This window comes from Hyperoodon ampullatus (assembly GCF_949752795.1).
Source record: "Hyperoodon ampullatus genome assembly, chromosome: 19".
NCBI lineage: Eukaryota > Metazoa > Chordata > Mammalia > Artiodactyla > Ziphiidae > Hyperoodon > Hyperoodon ampullatus.
Genome location: NC_136932.1, coordinates 54,026,860 through 54,039,414, shown reverse-complemented (window position 1 = coordinate 54,039,414; position 12,555 = coordinate 54,026,860). Strand labels below are relative to the sequence as shown.

General features: G+C 42.9%; 1 protein-coding gene across 1 annotated transcript in view; it reads left to right on the top strand.

The window, feature by feature from the left end:
- Window positions 1-7,756: 7,756 nt before the first annotated feature.
- MED13 (mediator complex subunit 13) overlaps window positions 7,757-12,555 on the top strand; it is a gene marked incomplete at both ends in the record, with an annotated part of 93,264 nt that continues 88,465 nt past the window's right edge. Inside the window, 2 exons of the mRNA XM_079725694.1 lie at window positions 7,757-7,822; window positions 9,642-9,876. Coding sequence (XP_079581820.1) covers window positions 7,757-7,822; window positions 9,642-9,876 — 301 coding nt within the window. The remainder of the gene's footprint in view (window positions 7,823-9,641; window positions 9,877-12,555) is intronic.

Sequence of the window (12,555 nt, the reverse complement as noted above, 5' to 3'; positions counted from 1 at the left end):
GGATGAGATGTTGGACTTCAAGCTAACTCTATAATGAGATGAGACTCTTGGTGACTTTGGGAGGAAATGAGTGTATTTTGCATGTGGGAGGGACATGAATCATTGGAGACCAGAGGATGGACTGTGGTAGCCATCCTTCAAGATAGCCCTTAATTATCCTTCCCTCCTTGTATTCACACCCTTCTGTAGGCCCCTCCCACACTCTATCATAGTTGGTCTGTGTGACCAAAATCATATAGCAGAAATGATGGTAAGTTACTTCTGAGAATAGGTTATTAAAAAAACTGCACCTTCCATTCTGGTATCTCTGTCTTTCTCTATCTCTATCTCTTGGATAACTCCCTATTGGAGAAACAAGCTGCCATGTTGTACGCAGCTCTAAGGAGAAGGCCACCTGGAAGAATACTGAAGCCTCTGGCCAATGGCCAGCTAGGAACTATGTCCTGCCAACAACCATGTGAGTGAACTTGGAAATCAAGTCTTCAGCCCTACTCTAGCCTTGAGGTGACTGCAGCCCCAGCCAATATCTTGACTGCAACCTCATGAGAGACCCTGAGCCAGAACCACCTGGCTAAGTCGCTCTCCGATTACTAAACCTCAGGAACTGTGTGAGATAATGAAATGTTTGTTGTTTTAAGATGTAAAGTTTCAAGGTAATTTATTATGCAGCAATAGATAACAAATGCACCAGCCCAAGAGCCAGGACTTCACAGCAGAAGCTGAGACCACAGAGGGAGTTCTGATGCACTCTTGCATATTGCCCCATCATCATAACACCTAGTACAGACCCTTGCTCATAGTAAATTTCAGCAGGTATTAAGTGAATGAATGAGTGAATGTCAAAGTCAGTGATAGAAATGGTATAAAACTCTGTTACCTTCATCTATATTACTATTAGATCCCTTATATACTCTTGGTGGAACCAAGAGATTCTAGAATAATCTTCCTATTTTCTTGGCTGGTCACATCTTTTGAACTCCTTTGAACCTTTTCTTGGGGAACGAGAACAATAAAATTGCAAACCGGTTTGTATCTTGGCAGGAGTAATTATCCTGCGTGACCAAAGTCTTGCCTGGAACCTTTTAGCAGGAGGAGGAAGTTCAGCAAACTGCACTTGTCTCCTCTCTCAACTTTGGCTATTCTGAGAAAAATCATCTGCTCACTAAGAAAGGAATGCTCAGCATTTTGCAGAAGTGATTTCCTCTACTTCCCTATCTTCCTTGCTGATACCTTGATGGAGGGAATAAATGTGAAACAGAAAGAAAGGATGTTTTCAGATAAGCTCCTCTTAATTAGTTCAGGCCTCTTCACTTCCTGCCTGGATTAGGACAATGCCCCCAACAAGTCTCTTGGCATCTTGTTTCTAAAAACAAATCTTAGCTCAGCACTCTCATGTTTAAAGTTTTCAGTGGTTATTCATCCTCTTCTGGACGGAATCCAAACTCTTCATGCTTTGGCCTTGAGGGTTACTTCTTCAGCCAAATCTTTTCTCCCCAACACCAGCCTTTCCAGTCCTACCCCTCTTCCTCTGTCCCTCTGCTTCCCCTCTCATCTGCATCTCCTAGCTCAACCCAGCTCATCCTTCAAGATTCAGTTTCAACTGCCCATCCAGGAAGTTCCTCTGGAGCCCCTCACAATAGATTAGCACACTTTACAGACCTCTTTGGCCTTGGGCAAGTTGCTCTCTAAATCTCAGTATCCCAATCTAGAAAATTGGGATAATATAGTATGTACTTACCTTAGAAGCTTGTGGCAAGGATTATAGATAAGTAATGTAAAGTACTTAGCACAGGGCCTGACATATATTAAGTATTACATATTAGGTGATAAATCACACCAATTATTTAATCCAATCTCTTTATTATGTTTGAGGAAACAGAGATCCAGAGGAGTAAAAATGACTATCTCAAGTAGAATAAAGATAGGGGGAGGGGCATATCTGATTTGCATATGCAGGTTTACAAGCCAAATTTCAAAGTGAGGAAATTAGGGGGAACTGGCTTCAAATTTAATATTAAAATAAAACATTTATTGAGAAATAAATGAGGTTGAGAGTCGATGCTGTACTACTAAGAAAAATGGCAAGTCAGGGCAACTGTCAAGATAATTCAGGATATTTGAGGCTTAGAACTGTAAAGTGTTCTTATTGTCTCAACTTGCTAATTTACTTTATCTGTTTATTTCTATTTTTAACTAAGAGTGTCTGTGCATTCACTAAATAAAATGGTTTGTAATGCCTCAGCCTTTTGTTTTCTATTGAATTAAGTACAACATTAAACTATTAACATGACCTTAAGGAAATCAATATTGTCCCCAGGCTCAAGACCACTCACTCCACAGCTTAATTGGTCCTTGGCTCACGGGCCTAGCGGCATGTGGGATCTTCCCGGACCGGGGCACGAACCTGCATCCCCTGCATCAGCAGGTGGACTCTCAACCACTGCGCCACCAGGGAAGCCCAGCTTTCATATTTTGACTGTAGACTTGTATTATCCAACACAGTAGCCACTAGGCACATGTGGCTGTTAGGGCACTTGAAATGTGACTAGTCCAAACTGAAATGTGCTATAAGTGAAAGTGCATGCAGATTTTAAAGTTTTGGTTAAAAAAGCAAACCATCCCAATAATAAATTTTTATGTTGACTACATGTGAACTAATAGTATTTATGTTACATTGGGATAAATATAATACATAACTAAAATTAATTTCACCTATTTCTTTTTCTCTCTTTTAATGCGGCTACTGAAAAAATTCTAATTATTTGTTTAGCTCTTGTATTTCTACTGGACAGAGCTGCTCTAAACCCTGGGATTTTTCAGGATCAGGAGGGGAGTATAAGTCCTGAGGCCAAACATTGCCCTCTCCCGGACTTTCTCAGTCTCTGGTGATGTAAGTCTGTCACCCTTCCTGGAGGCCTGGCAGCTCCATTTTCCCATTCAGAATGGATCCCTTAAAAGGATGAAGAAGTTAAAGAACAGTTTTATTTTTTTATTTTTTAACATCTTTATTGGAGTATAATTGCTTTACAGTGCTGTGTTAGTTTCTGCTGTATAACAAAGTGAATCAGCTACACATATACATGTATCCCCAGATCCCCTCCCTCTTGGATCTCCCTCCCACCCTCCCTATCCCACCCCTCTAGGTCGTGACAAAGTGCCGAGCTGATCTCCCTGTGCTATGCTGCTGCTTCCCACTAGCTATCTCTTTGGTAGTGTATATATGTCCATGCCACTCTCTCACTTCGTCCCAGTTTACCCTTCCCCCTCCCCGTGTCCTCAAGTCCATTCTCTATGTAAAGAACAGTTTTAAATGTAGATCACTGAGTGAATCCATGTTTCAAAGAGTAGAAGACAATAGGTGATTATTGACTCAAGGCAACCTCTCAGTGCCTCTTAAGATTCCTGGTTGGCTCTCCTATTTTACTTGGATTATCTCTTTTAATTGTCACAACAACGCTAACATATATGCGCTATTATTACATGCATTTTATAAATTAGTAAATGGAAGTTAGGGAGCTAGCAGGCATGGTGTGGAGTTTTGATCCTAGTTTGTCCAACAGTCCAAGTGCCATATCTAGCAAGATTATGAGCTCCTTGTGTATCCTGTACCTTGTCCTTACATGACCTGACTGACACATTCTAGATGACAAACATGTGTAGTAAAGTGTATATATAGTATGACTTCAACCATATATGTGTATATATATATATATGATGTATATATGGAAAGTCATGGGCATATGGGGGGGTAATATACATTTAAAATTTTTTCATCTTTACACTTTTCTGTATCTTCCGAACTTTTGACAATGTACATATATTGTTATTTCCCTTATTCTTTAAAGCACACAAAATGTCATTTTAAGAGAGTGTAGGTGGCTACTGACATGTTCTCTGTATGCTGACATTGCTCTTTTCTCTCCTCCCCATGATGTTTCCAGTCCTCTCACAGTTGGTGTCCCTTTCCTCCACTTTGCTTCTCAATTCTTTCTCTCTCAATCTCTCTCTTCAACTTTTTCACCTCTCCCTCCCGCCTCCCCACCCCACTCTCTCCCTTCTTTTTGAGAAGATTGACATTCAACTGAAAAGTCAAGCAAATGTTACTTCCCACCTGGTGGGTTTCAGGCAGATTCTATCTGCCTCTGGAGTCCTGAGGAAGGTGCTCAGGTTTGGGGGGCGGGCAGTGGAGGGCAAGACTTCTAAAAAGGATGGTTTTAGATAAAATAAAAGGTGGGGGAGGACTTTTCAGAGGGACAAAAGCAGTGGGAACAAGGTTCTGAGGATTGTCTCAGGGAAACAGAGATGAGCAGAGGGTCTCTTACCTTACTGGGCCCGGAGAGTGCTGTCTCCCAGCGTGGGAACTCAGTTAGAAAGGATGTGAACCTTAGTTGATTTGAGCTCCTGGACTGAATTAGTCCTGGTTGTGTAATTGACTTTGATATGTGGCCTTTGGATCTGAATTGGGTTTAATAAGATTTAACTGTTTCAAAGGGCTTTATAAGAATTCATTTTATCCTTCAAATCTGATTTCAAATGCTACCTACTTTGAGATGCCTGCTCTGACTTTGGTGCTCCTCCTCCAGCACTCCTATTGTGCCATAGTTGATACATACATATTAAAGCAATTACCTACATTGTATTTTATCTTTTTTAAAAAAATTTATTTATTTATTTTTGGCTGTGTGGGGTTTTCGTTTCTGTACGAGGGCTTTCTCTAGTTGCGGCAAGCGGGAGCCACTCCTCATCGCGGTGCGCGGGCCGCAGCCTCTCTTGTTGCGGAGCACAGACTCCAGACTCACAGGCTCAGTAGTTGTGGCTCACGGGCGCAGTTGCTCCGTGGCATGTGGGATCTTCCCAGACCAGGGCTTGAACCCGTGTCCGCTGCATTGGCAGGCAGATTCTCAACCACTGCGCCACCAGGGAAGCCCCTGTATTTTATCTTATTCTGTGGGAAATGGTTCCTTTATTGCCTTGCTTCAGGAATCTTTAGGGATATGCATGTATCTTATTCATATTTGTATCGCAGGCCTAGCACAGACCAGGAACACACTCAGTTGAGCATGAGGTGCTCAATAATGATTTTTAAAAATATAGCCAACATTTAATAAATACCGTGGCAAGCCCCATGCCTGCACTGTTTCATCCACCAGACACTGTAGGAGAAAAGTACTTTCATTATTTTTTAAAAATATTTATTTATTTATTTATTTTTAAATTTTTGGCTGTGGTGGGTCTTAGTTGCGGCATGTGGGCTCTTCTTTGAGGCTCGAGGGCTTCTAATTGAGGCACGTGGGCTCCAGAGCGCGAGGGTTCTGTAGTTTGCAGCAGGCAGGCTCTCTAGTTGAGGCACGTGGGCTTAGTTGCCCCGTGGCATGTAGGATCTTAGTTCCCCCACCAGGTATTAAAGCCACGTCTCCTGCATTGGAAAGTGGATTCTTTACCACTGGACCACCAGGGAAGTCCTGAAAAGTACTTTTATTATCCCTATTTTACAATGAGAAAACTGAGAGTAAGAGAAATTAATTTGCTCTGAAGTCAAATTTGATCCAAGTGGCAGAAGTTTTTCTATAGGCCTTTGGCTTCAAGATCTGGACTCTTCACCACCATGTGTGAATCTATATAGGTAGAGGAGGAAAGCTTTTTAATCTGTGGCTGAAGAAGTGACATATAAGAATCCATCATTATTTTACAGAGGCAATTAAGATTAAACATTGGTAGAGTCCTAACTCACTCACTGATGTCTCCAATTTTTTTTTTTTTTTTTTTTTTTTTTTGCGGTACGTGGGCCTCTCACTGTTGTGGCCTCTCCCGTTGCGGAGCACAGGCTCCGGACGCGCAGGCTCAGCGGCCATGGCTCACGGGCCCAGCCGCTGCGCGGCATGTGGGACCTTCCCGGACCAGGGCACAAACCCGTGTCCCCTGCATCGGCAGGCGGACTCTCAACCACTGCGCCACCAGCAAGCCCTGATGTCTCCAGTTTTTTGAATCACCTTTACTTCTCCCTCCTTCCTTCCTCCCTTCCTTTCTTTCTGTCTCTCTCCTTCTCTCCCAGCTAAAACTCTCAGGCAAAAAATGTTTGCACTCCTTGAAGTGTAATCCAGTCAAGAACTAAATGTTTTGTGGGAAAGGGAACTAACATTTTATTTGACTCCTACTTTTTACCATTCATTCATTTGCAAATTTACGTCTATCAAGCATCTACTGTGTGCTAGGAACCTGTTTTAGACACTAGAGATGCAGCGGTGAACCAAAGTAAGTCCCGGTTCTCACGGAGATGACACTCTAGTGGGCACTTTAGATACACTGGTTCACTTATTCCTCACAATAGCCGCACCTAATGATGACAACAATAATAGATAACTCCAAACAGTGTTTATCTGTGCCAGGCACTGGGCTACGTGATTTCTTTGTGTTAATCACCACAACAACCTGTGAGGTAGGGGATATGTTTTCCTCATTTCGCAGATGAGTAAACTGAGACGCAGAAAGGTAAGTGATTCGCTCGAAGTTCGAACCCAGGTAGGGTGGCTCTAACTCCCAGGCTGGTAACCAAAGGCTATATTGTTTCATTTATGTTTCTTAACATCACAACTTTCAAGTGACCGAATCCTCTCTCAGATCATCTGACTCCCAAGCCCAGGGGCTTGCTCTGCGCCCCACGGCCTTGTGGAATAAATGAGAATGGCTTGGAATTTTTGCAACACTTTCTCTCCCAAAGAATTCAAACTGATTTCAACGTAATTCTCAGATTTGTGATGTGAACCCTCTTGTACTGTAAATTCTCCGGCAAGGAGAAAGATAGCGCCAGGGCCCGGGTCATCTCACACTGGCCGGGGCACCCAGCAGATGGCGCTATTTTAGTGGCCACCAGCTGGCTACCCCGTGCCCCTGGGCTCACCGCCTCTGCTGAAAGCTTCCCGGCCCTCCCTCGCTCCCTCCTCTCTCCTCCTCCCCACGGAGACCCGGGCCCATGTGACCTTCAGGCGGCCAATGGGCGAGCAGAGAGGGCGAGCTGGTCCCTGTGGCCGCCATTAAAGCGAAGGGAAAACCCGTGAATTCGGATTAAAGGGGGAAAAACACCGCCCGCTGGGCCCACAAAATGGGGGAGTCTACGGCGTCCCGGCGGTGAGGCCGCAGGAGAGCGGACGCTGGTCCGGCTTGGCTCAGGGACGACACGAAGACACAGCCAGAGAATGGTCTGAGCCCGCAGACGCCGCCACCACCTCCGTCAGAGGAGACTCTGGGCTTAAGGACATCGCCGCTGCCGGGCCGGGGGCCTCGGCTTCTCTCCCGGTTCTCGCCCTTCCCGCCCCTCTGCGGGCGCCTCTCTGCCCGGGAGAACCCCCCAGGGCTTGGGCTCTGCCCTCTCGGACTCGATTTTAATTATTTATTGTGTAATTTATTATTTTTTCTTGTGGCAGGGGCACACATCCCCTCTGTCCCCCAGAGAGGGACGAGCGTCCGCGGGCTCCGCGGCGGCCTCAGTCCGGCCGGCGGGGCGAACGCGGCGCGGCCCTCCCGCCTCCGGCCCTCGGCCCCGGGCGGCTGGGTGCCGGCCGGCCGGGCGGCGGGGGCTGCTCGCGGCGGCGGGGGGGTGGGTGGAGAGGGCTGGCGGCCCGGCGGCCTCCTCTTCCACCGCCCCCCCCAACCACCACCCCCCCGCCCTCCCCGGTGTCTGTGTTTCTCTCTCTGGTCGGAGGCGGCGGTAATGGCGGATGGTGGGTTGTGGCGCCGGCGGCGGCTGCTGTGAGGGACGATGAGTTCCTCCTTCGTGCCGAACGGGGCCAGCCTGGAAGATTGTCACTGTAACCTCTTCTGCCTGGTGAGTGCCGGGCGGGGGCCGCGGCGAGTGGGCGGTGGGGGAGGGGCCGCGAGGTGCGCCCTTGGGCCGTGGGGGAGGGGGTCCGGGTCGGATCCAGATGCCCAAGTCCCCGGGCGAGGCCCAGCCGGAGCCGGCGCCGCGGCGAGCTCCGCACCAGCCCGGAGACGCGTTCCACCCCCGCCGTCCTGGGCTCTGTTTTAGGACTGTCGGCCTTTTTTCTTGTTTCCGACTCCTTTTTCCTCACCGTAGTCTTGTCTTCAACTTGGGCTCCTTATCTGGCAGGACGCTAGCATTTCCCTCTGTGTTTCTTGCTTAACTGTTGCTTTTCTCCTTGTTGACCATGTACCCCCTCCTCCCACTTTCCACTATCGCCCGTTCTCCCACTGCCTCACTCTGGTCATTTGGTTTCTCCCAGTAAACAGGACCCCGGAACTTAAGCACTCTTTTCGTTTTGCGTTTTTTCATATGAGTCAAACTGTAGGGGGTTAGTTTCTTCCTTGGGTGACTTCAGACTCTGTGTAAAATACAGTAAATGCCATTTCATATGTTTTCTCTTTTAAACTCTGAGAAGAGTTTGCCATTTTGACAATTTCTGGCCGTCTTGCTTTTATTAGAACATTATGTTTGTGTGAGAGTGGAGCGGGCTGGTGGAGGAGGTGCTGTGGTTCTGTACTAAATGTTTTTATATTTGTTCTGCCTGCGTTTTTAGAGTGTTTTCAGGAGGCTGCTCCTCCTTTTATTGAAAAGTCAGGGGAAGCTGGATGTAGGGAAGACAATTGTGTAGGTTGGCCCAGGTCTGGGAACATCCAATAAAGAGTTTCAAAAGTGCCAACTGTTGCAAAACTCAGTCTTCAATTAGATAGTAGCTTAGCTTCATAAATGATTTAAAGTTTCCGTAACTTTCTTTTTTCGTTTTCCCTGTCCTATGAGAAATATTAAGAGTGTGTGATAGGTAAGTGAATTGAGTGGGCGGAGCACAACTAGTTGGCAAGTGTAAACTGCCAGTCGTGTATCAGCAGTTTCATTTTCGGCACCTTAGGCTTTGCACCTTTAAGTTAGATTAAAGAGTTACTGAATTCGCTCTGATGAATTTCTTTCACAATGCTAAATTGAGCTCTTTAATGCCTTTCCCCCTTCTAAAATGTTTTCTTGTACAATATCCATTAATCAGCATCTCTTCAGATGGTATAAGACAAACGGGTTTTATGTTTCTGTCTTCTCCAACTCAGTCTATTTTTGGTACTTTTAGGATCAGGTTCTTTGAAGATAAGACTAGCACAAATCTGACGGTTCTTTGTGAGCAGCTATTTGACTTTTCCTAAAAGGGATGTGTAAAGATTTAACAAGATTTTTTTTAAATGTAGTTCAGATTTCATTAGAGCCATGACTTCTATAAACATGGAATGATGAATCTTTAAAAGTTAATTTTGTTGTAAGTTTGACACCAAGAAACAAATGTAACCAGTTAGAACAGAATTTAGGACAGAGAGTAAATGTTGACTCAGTGTGCAGCGTCAAAGTACATGTTTATATTTAACATTGTTAAGTTTCTTTTATTTCTCCTTGGGACACATATTTATTGACACTATTATTCAGTGACATGTCAGTTTTAATTTTTTAACTGTCTTTGTTCTTTTTCTTTAATTTTTGGTTGCTGAATTATCAGAATAAGCATTTTTTTTGTCAGTCTGCTTTAATATCGTAAGCATATGTTGAAAAATTGTAGTGTCTTAATGAAATAAGGGAGTTTAATAGTGAGTACTTTTGATTTTGAGTGAATACGCAGTAATAAAAAAAAATCATGCTTTCTTTTCTTCAGGCTGACTTGACGGGAATTAAATGGAAAAGATACGTATGGCAAGGCCCAACTTCTGCCCCCATTCTGTTTCCGGTGACAGAGGAAGACCCCATTTTGAGCAGTTTTAGTCGCTGCCTTAAGGCAGACGTCCTTGGTGTTTGGCGGCGAGATCAAAGACCTGGAAGAAGAGAATTGTGGATATTTTGGTGGGGCGAAGACCCCAATTTTGCCGACCTTATTCACCATGACTTGTCAGGTGAAAGCAACTTATTTCTAACTGACAATATAGCAATGTTGTATACTTTTCTTAAAAACATTTGTATTAAAAATTAAGATTTTTTTGGTGGAACATTGTTGAGTATGAAACCAGATAAAAATTCAGCTTCATGTTTTAGTTCACTGGGGTTATTTTATTTTACTTAAAATTATGCATATTATGGCAGCTTTTTTAAGCCTTGAATAACTTTATTCTTTTACCACCCAGCTTTCTCATGAATTTCTGGCAGACAGGGCCCAAGAAAGGCATGTTACATGAATTAACTTAGGAAAAATGGAATTGGGGAGCATTTCCTAGCAGAGTCATAAAATACTTTGGAAGCCAAGTGTAACTCATCTTTGAGTCAGTTCTGCCACTGCTGTCTTCTGTATGAATGTGTAAACAGTTGTAGAGGATCTAGAAATGTATTGTAACTTTCTCGTGTTTTTTTCCCCCAGGCATATAGTTACTTTATTATTTTTATTTGTGGCTGTTACATTATTAACATATGAAGGCATATGTTAATTTTCTTACTCTTGGAAAGTGATACTTTTATTTTAGGTACTGTTCCATCAGAGAGTGTCTTTGACATGAAACAGTGCTAACTTGTTAGCTTTTACAGTGGGACATGGGATCATAATCTGAAAAGTTAGAGAAATAATTTTATGAGCAAATCAGTAAAATTGAAATAAAATTAAAGTTAAATGTAAGCTGTTTTGATGTCTATTAAAATATTAGGTGGGTATTTTTTTTTCGATGTTTCATGTTATGTGTTTAAATATGTTTTCTCCTGGAACTTCAGTTATATAAAAAAAAAATTTCTTCTCTAGTTTAACTGTTTTTTTAGCATATTTTCTTAAAAATGGTAATACCGACACCTTAAAATATTGATTTGAACATAATGAAAGTAATTTTGGAAGATTAGGCTTTACTTGTCAGATTTTGCTGAATGCCATTGAATACTAAGGATTTATCAGAGTGAAAGCAATTGAAGTAGTAAAGAAAAATATATTAGTAGTCGTATGTAATCATATTCACTGTTCCAAGTCTGTCCTGTACTGTTGTAAACAGCTGGTGTAGCCAATGGTATTTTTATAATGTTTTAGCTTTTTTTTTTTTTTAACTTGTCATTTACTTTAGAATGTTTTTACCTAAATCAGACATATCTTAGAGAATAATAAGGTCTTTGCAGATAGAGTATATTTGTCGCGCCCTTTTGTTTGCTCCAGGGACGCCGTCTGCCTCCCTTTTGGGGTAATTAGTCTGCCTCTGTCTCTCTAGCTAACCCCTTTTTCATTTCTTCCCATCTGTGGCCCTCTATCCCCTTCTTTTAAGCTCCCCTGAGAAGAGAGCAGCTGGACGGTAGGGGTGGCATCAGCTGCAGGAGGCAATCCTGAGTTCCACGTGGAGGTGTAGTAGTGAGGAAAGGGGAACCGGAAGGACCCAGGTGGTAACAAAAAGCTGGTTAATTTAGTTTCAGCCTGCTCTTCACAGGCAGTGTCCTTCTGTTTGCTTGGCACCTACCGCATCTTGTGACTGAAATGTTTGTGGTTATGGTGATAATGGTGCTCCTCTTGTTGGTGAGGGAAGGAGGGAGGCATTCCTTTTTGCAGATTAGAATTCTCAGTTTTTCTTACTAACTCAGTAATAAAAGTACAGAGTTGCCTTTGCTTAACCCCCTTAATCTCCTTTGTGTCATCCATAGTGTATTTTTTAAAAGTAACTTTTTGTTTTAAAATAGTTTTAGATTTACATAAAAGTTAGAGATAGTATAGAGTTCCTGAATAACAGCCCTCACCCAGTTTCTTCTATTGTTAACATCTTCCATCAAAACGTACATTTTTCACAGCTAATGAACCAATATTGATACATTGGTATTACCTAAAATTGATACTTTCTTTGGTTTTCTTTTATTTTTACCCAATGTCCTTTTTCTATCCTATGATCTTCTCAAAGATACCATATTACATTGAGTTGTCATGTTTCCTTCAACTGTTCTAGACTGTGACAGTTTCTCAGACTCGCTTTATTTTTGATGATCTTGATAGTTCTGAAGAGTTCGGTCAGGCTCCATAGTGCCTTTTAAATTTCTGCCTGCCTTTTACATGTAGCACATGTTTGGGTCACCACCTTCCTTTCAAGATTTGCTGATATGTAGAAATAGAATGTAAACTGGTTTTATTGCTAATTGGTAAAAGTCTGTTACAGCAAACCAGATCTGATTTGATACATACTTTAACTCTCAGTTACTTGTTTTGTAGCAGTAGTCGATACTATTTAGTAATTTGCAAAGACTTGCTGATTTCTGGGTCAGGATTTGTGCTAACTAGTACTGGCCTAACTGTTAACATTCCAGAAAGATAATTTGTTCATAATGTCCCTTGAATCCCAAAGCCAAACACTTTTTTTTTCTTTTACTTTTTGCTCGGTTCCCTCTAAGAGAATGGATAGTTGGATCAGTATCCATATGTTTTGATAGAAAAAGGATTGGAGAACAGAACTCCTCTTTCATTACAACCTTTTAAATTTTAATTTTTTTAAAAAATAAATTTATTTTATTTTTATTTATTTTTGGCTGTGTTGGGTCTTTGTTGCTGCAGGCGGGCTTTCTCTAGTTGCGGCAACCGGGGGCTACTCTTCATTGCGGTGGCTTCTCTTGTTGCGAAGCACGTGCTCCAG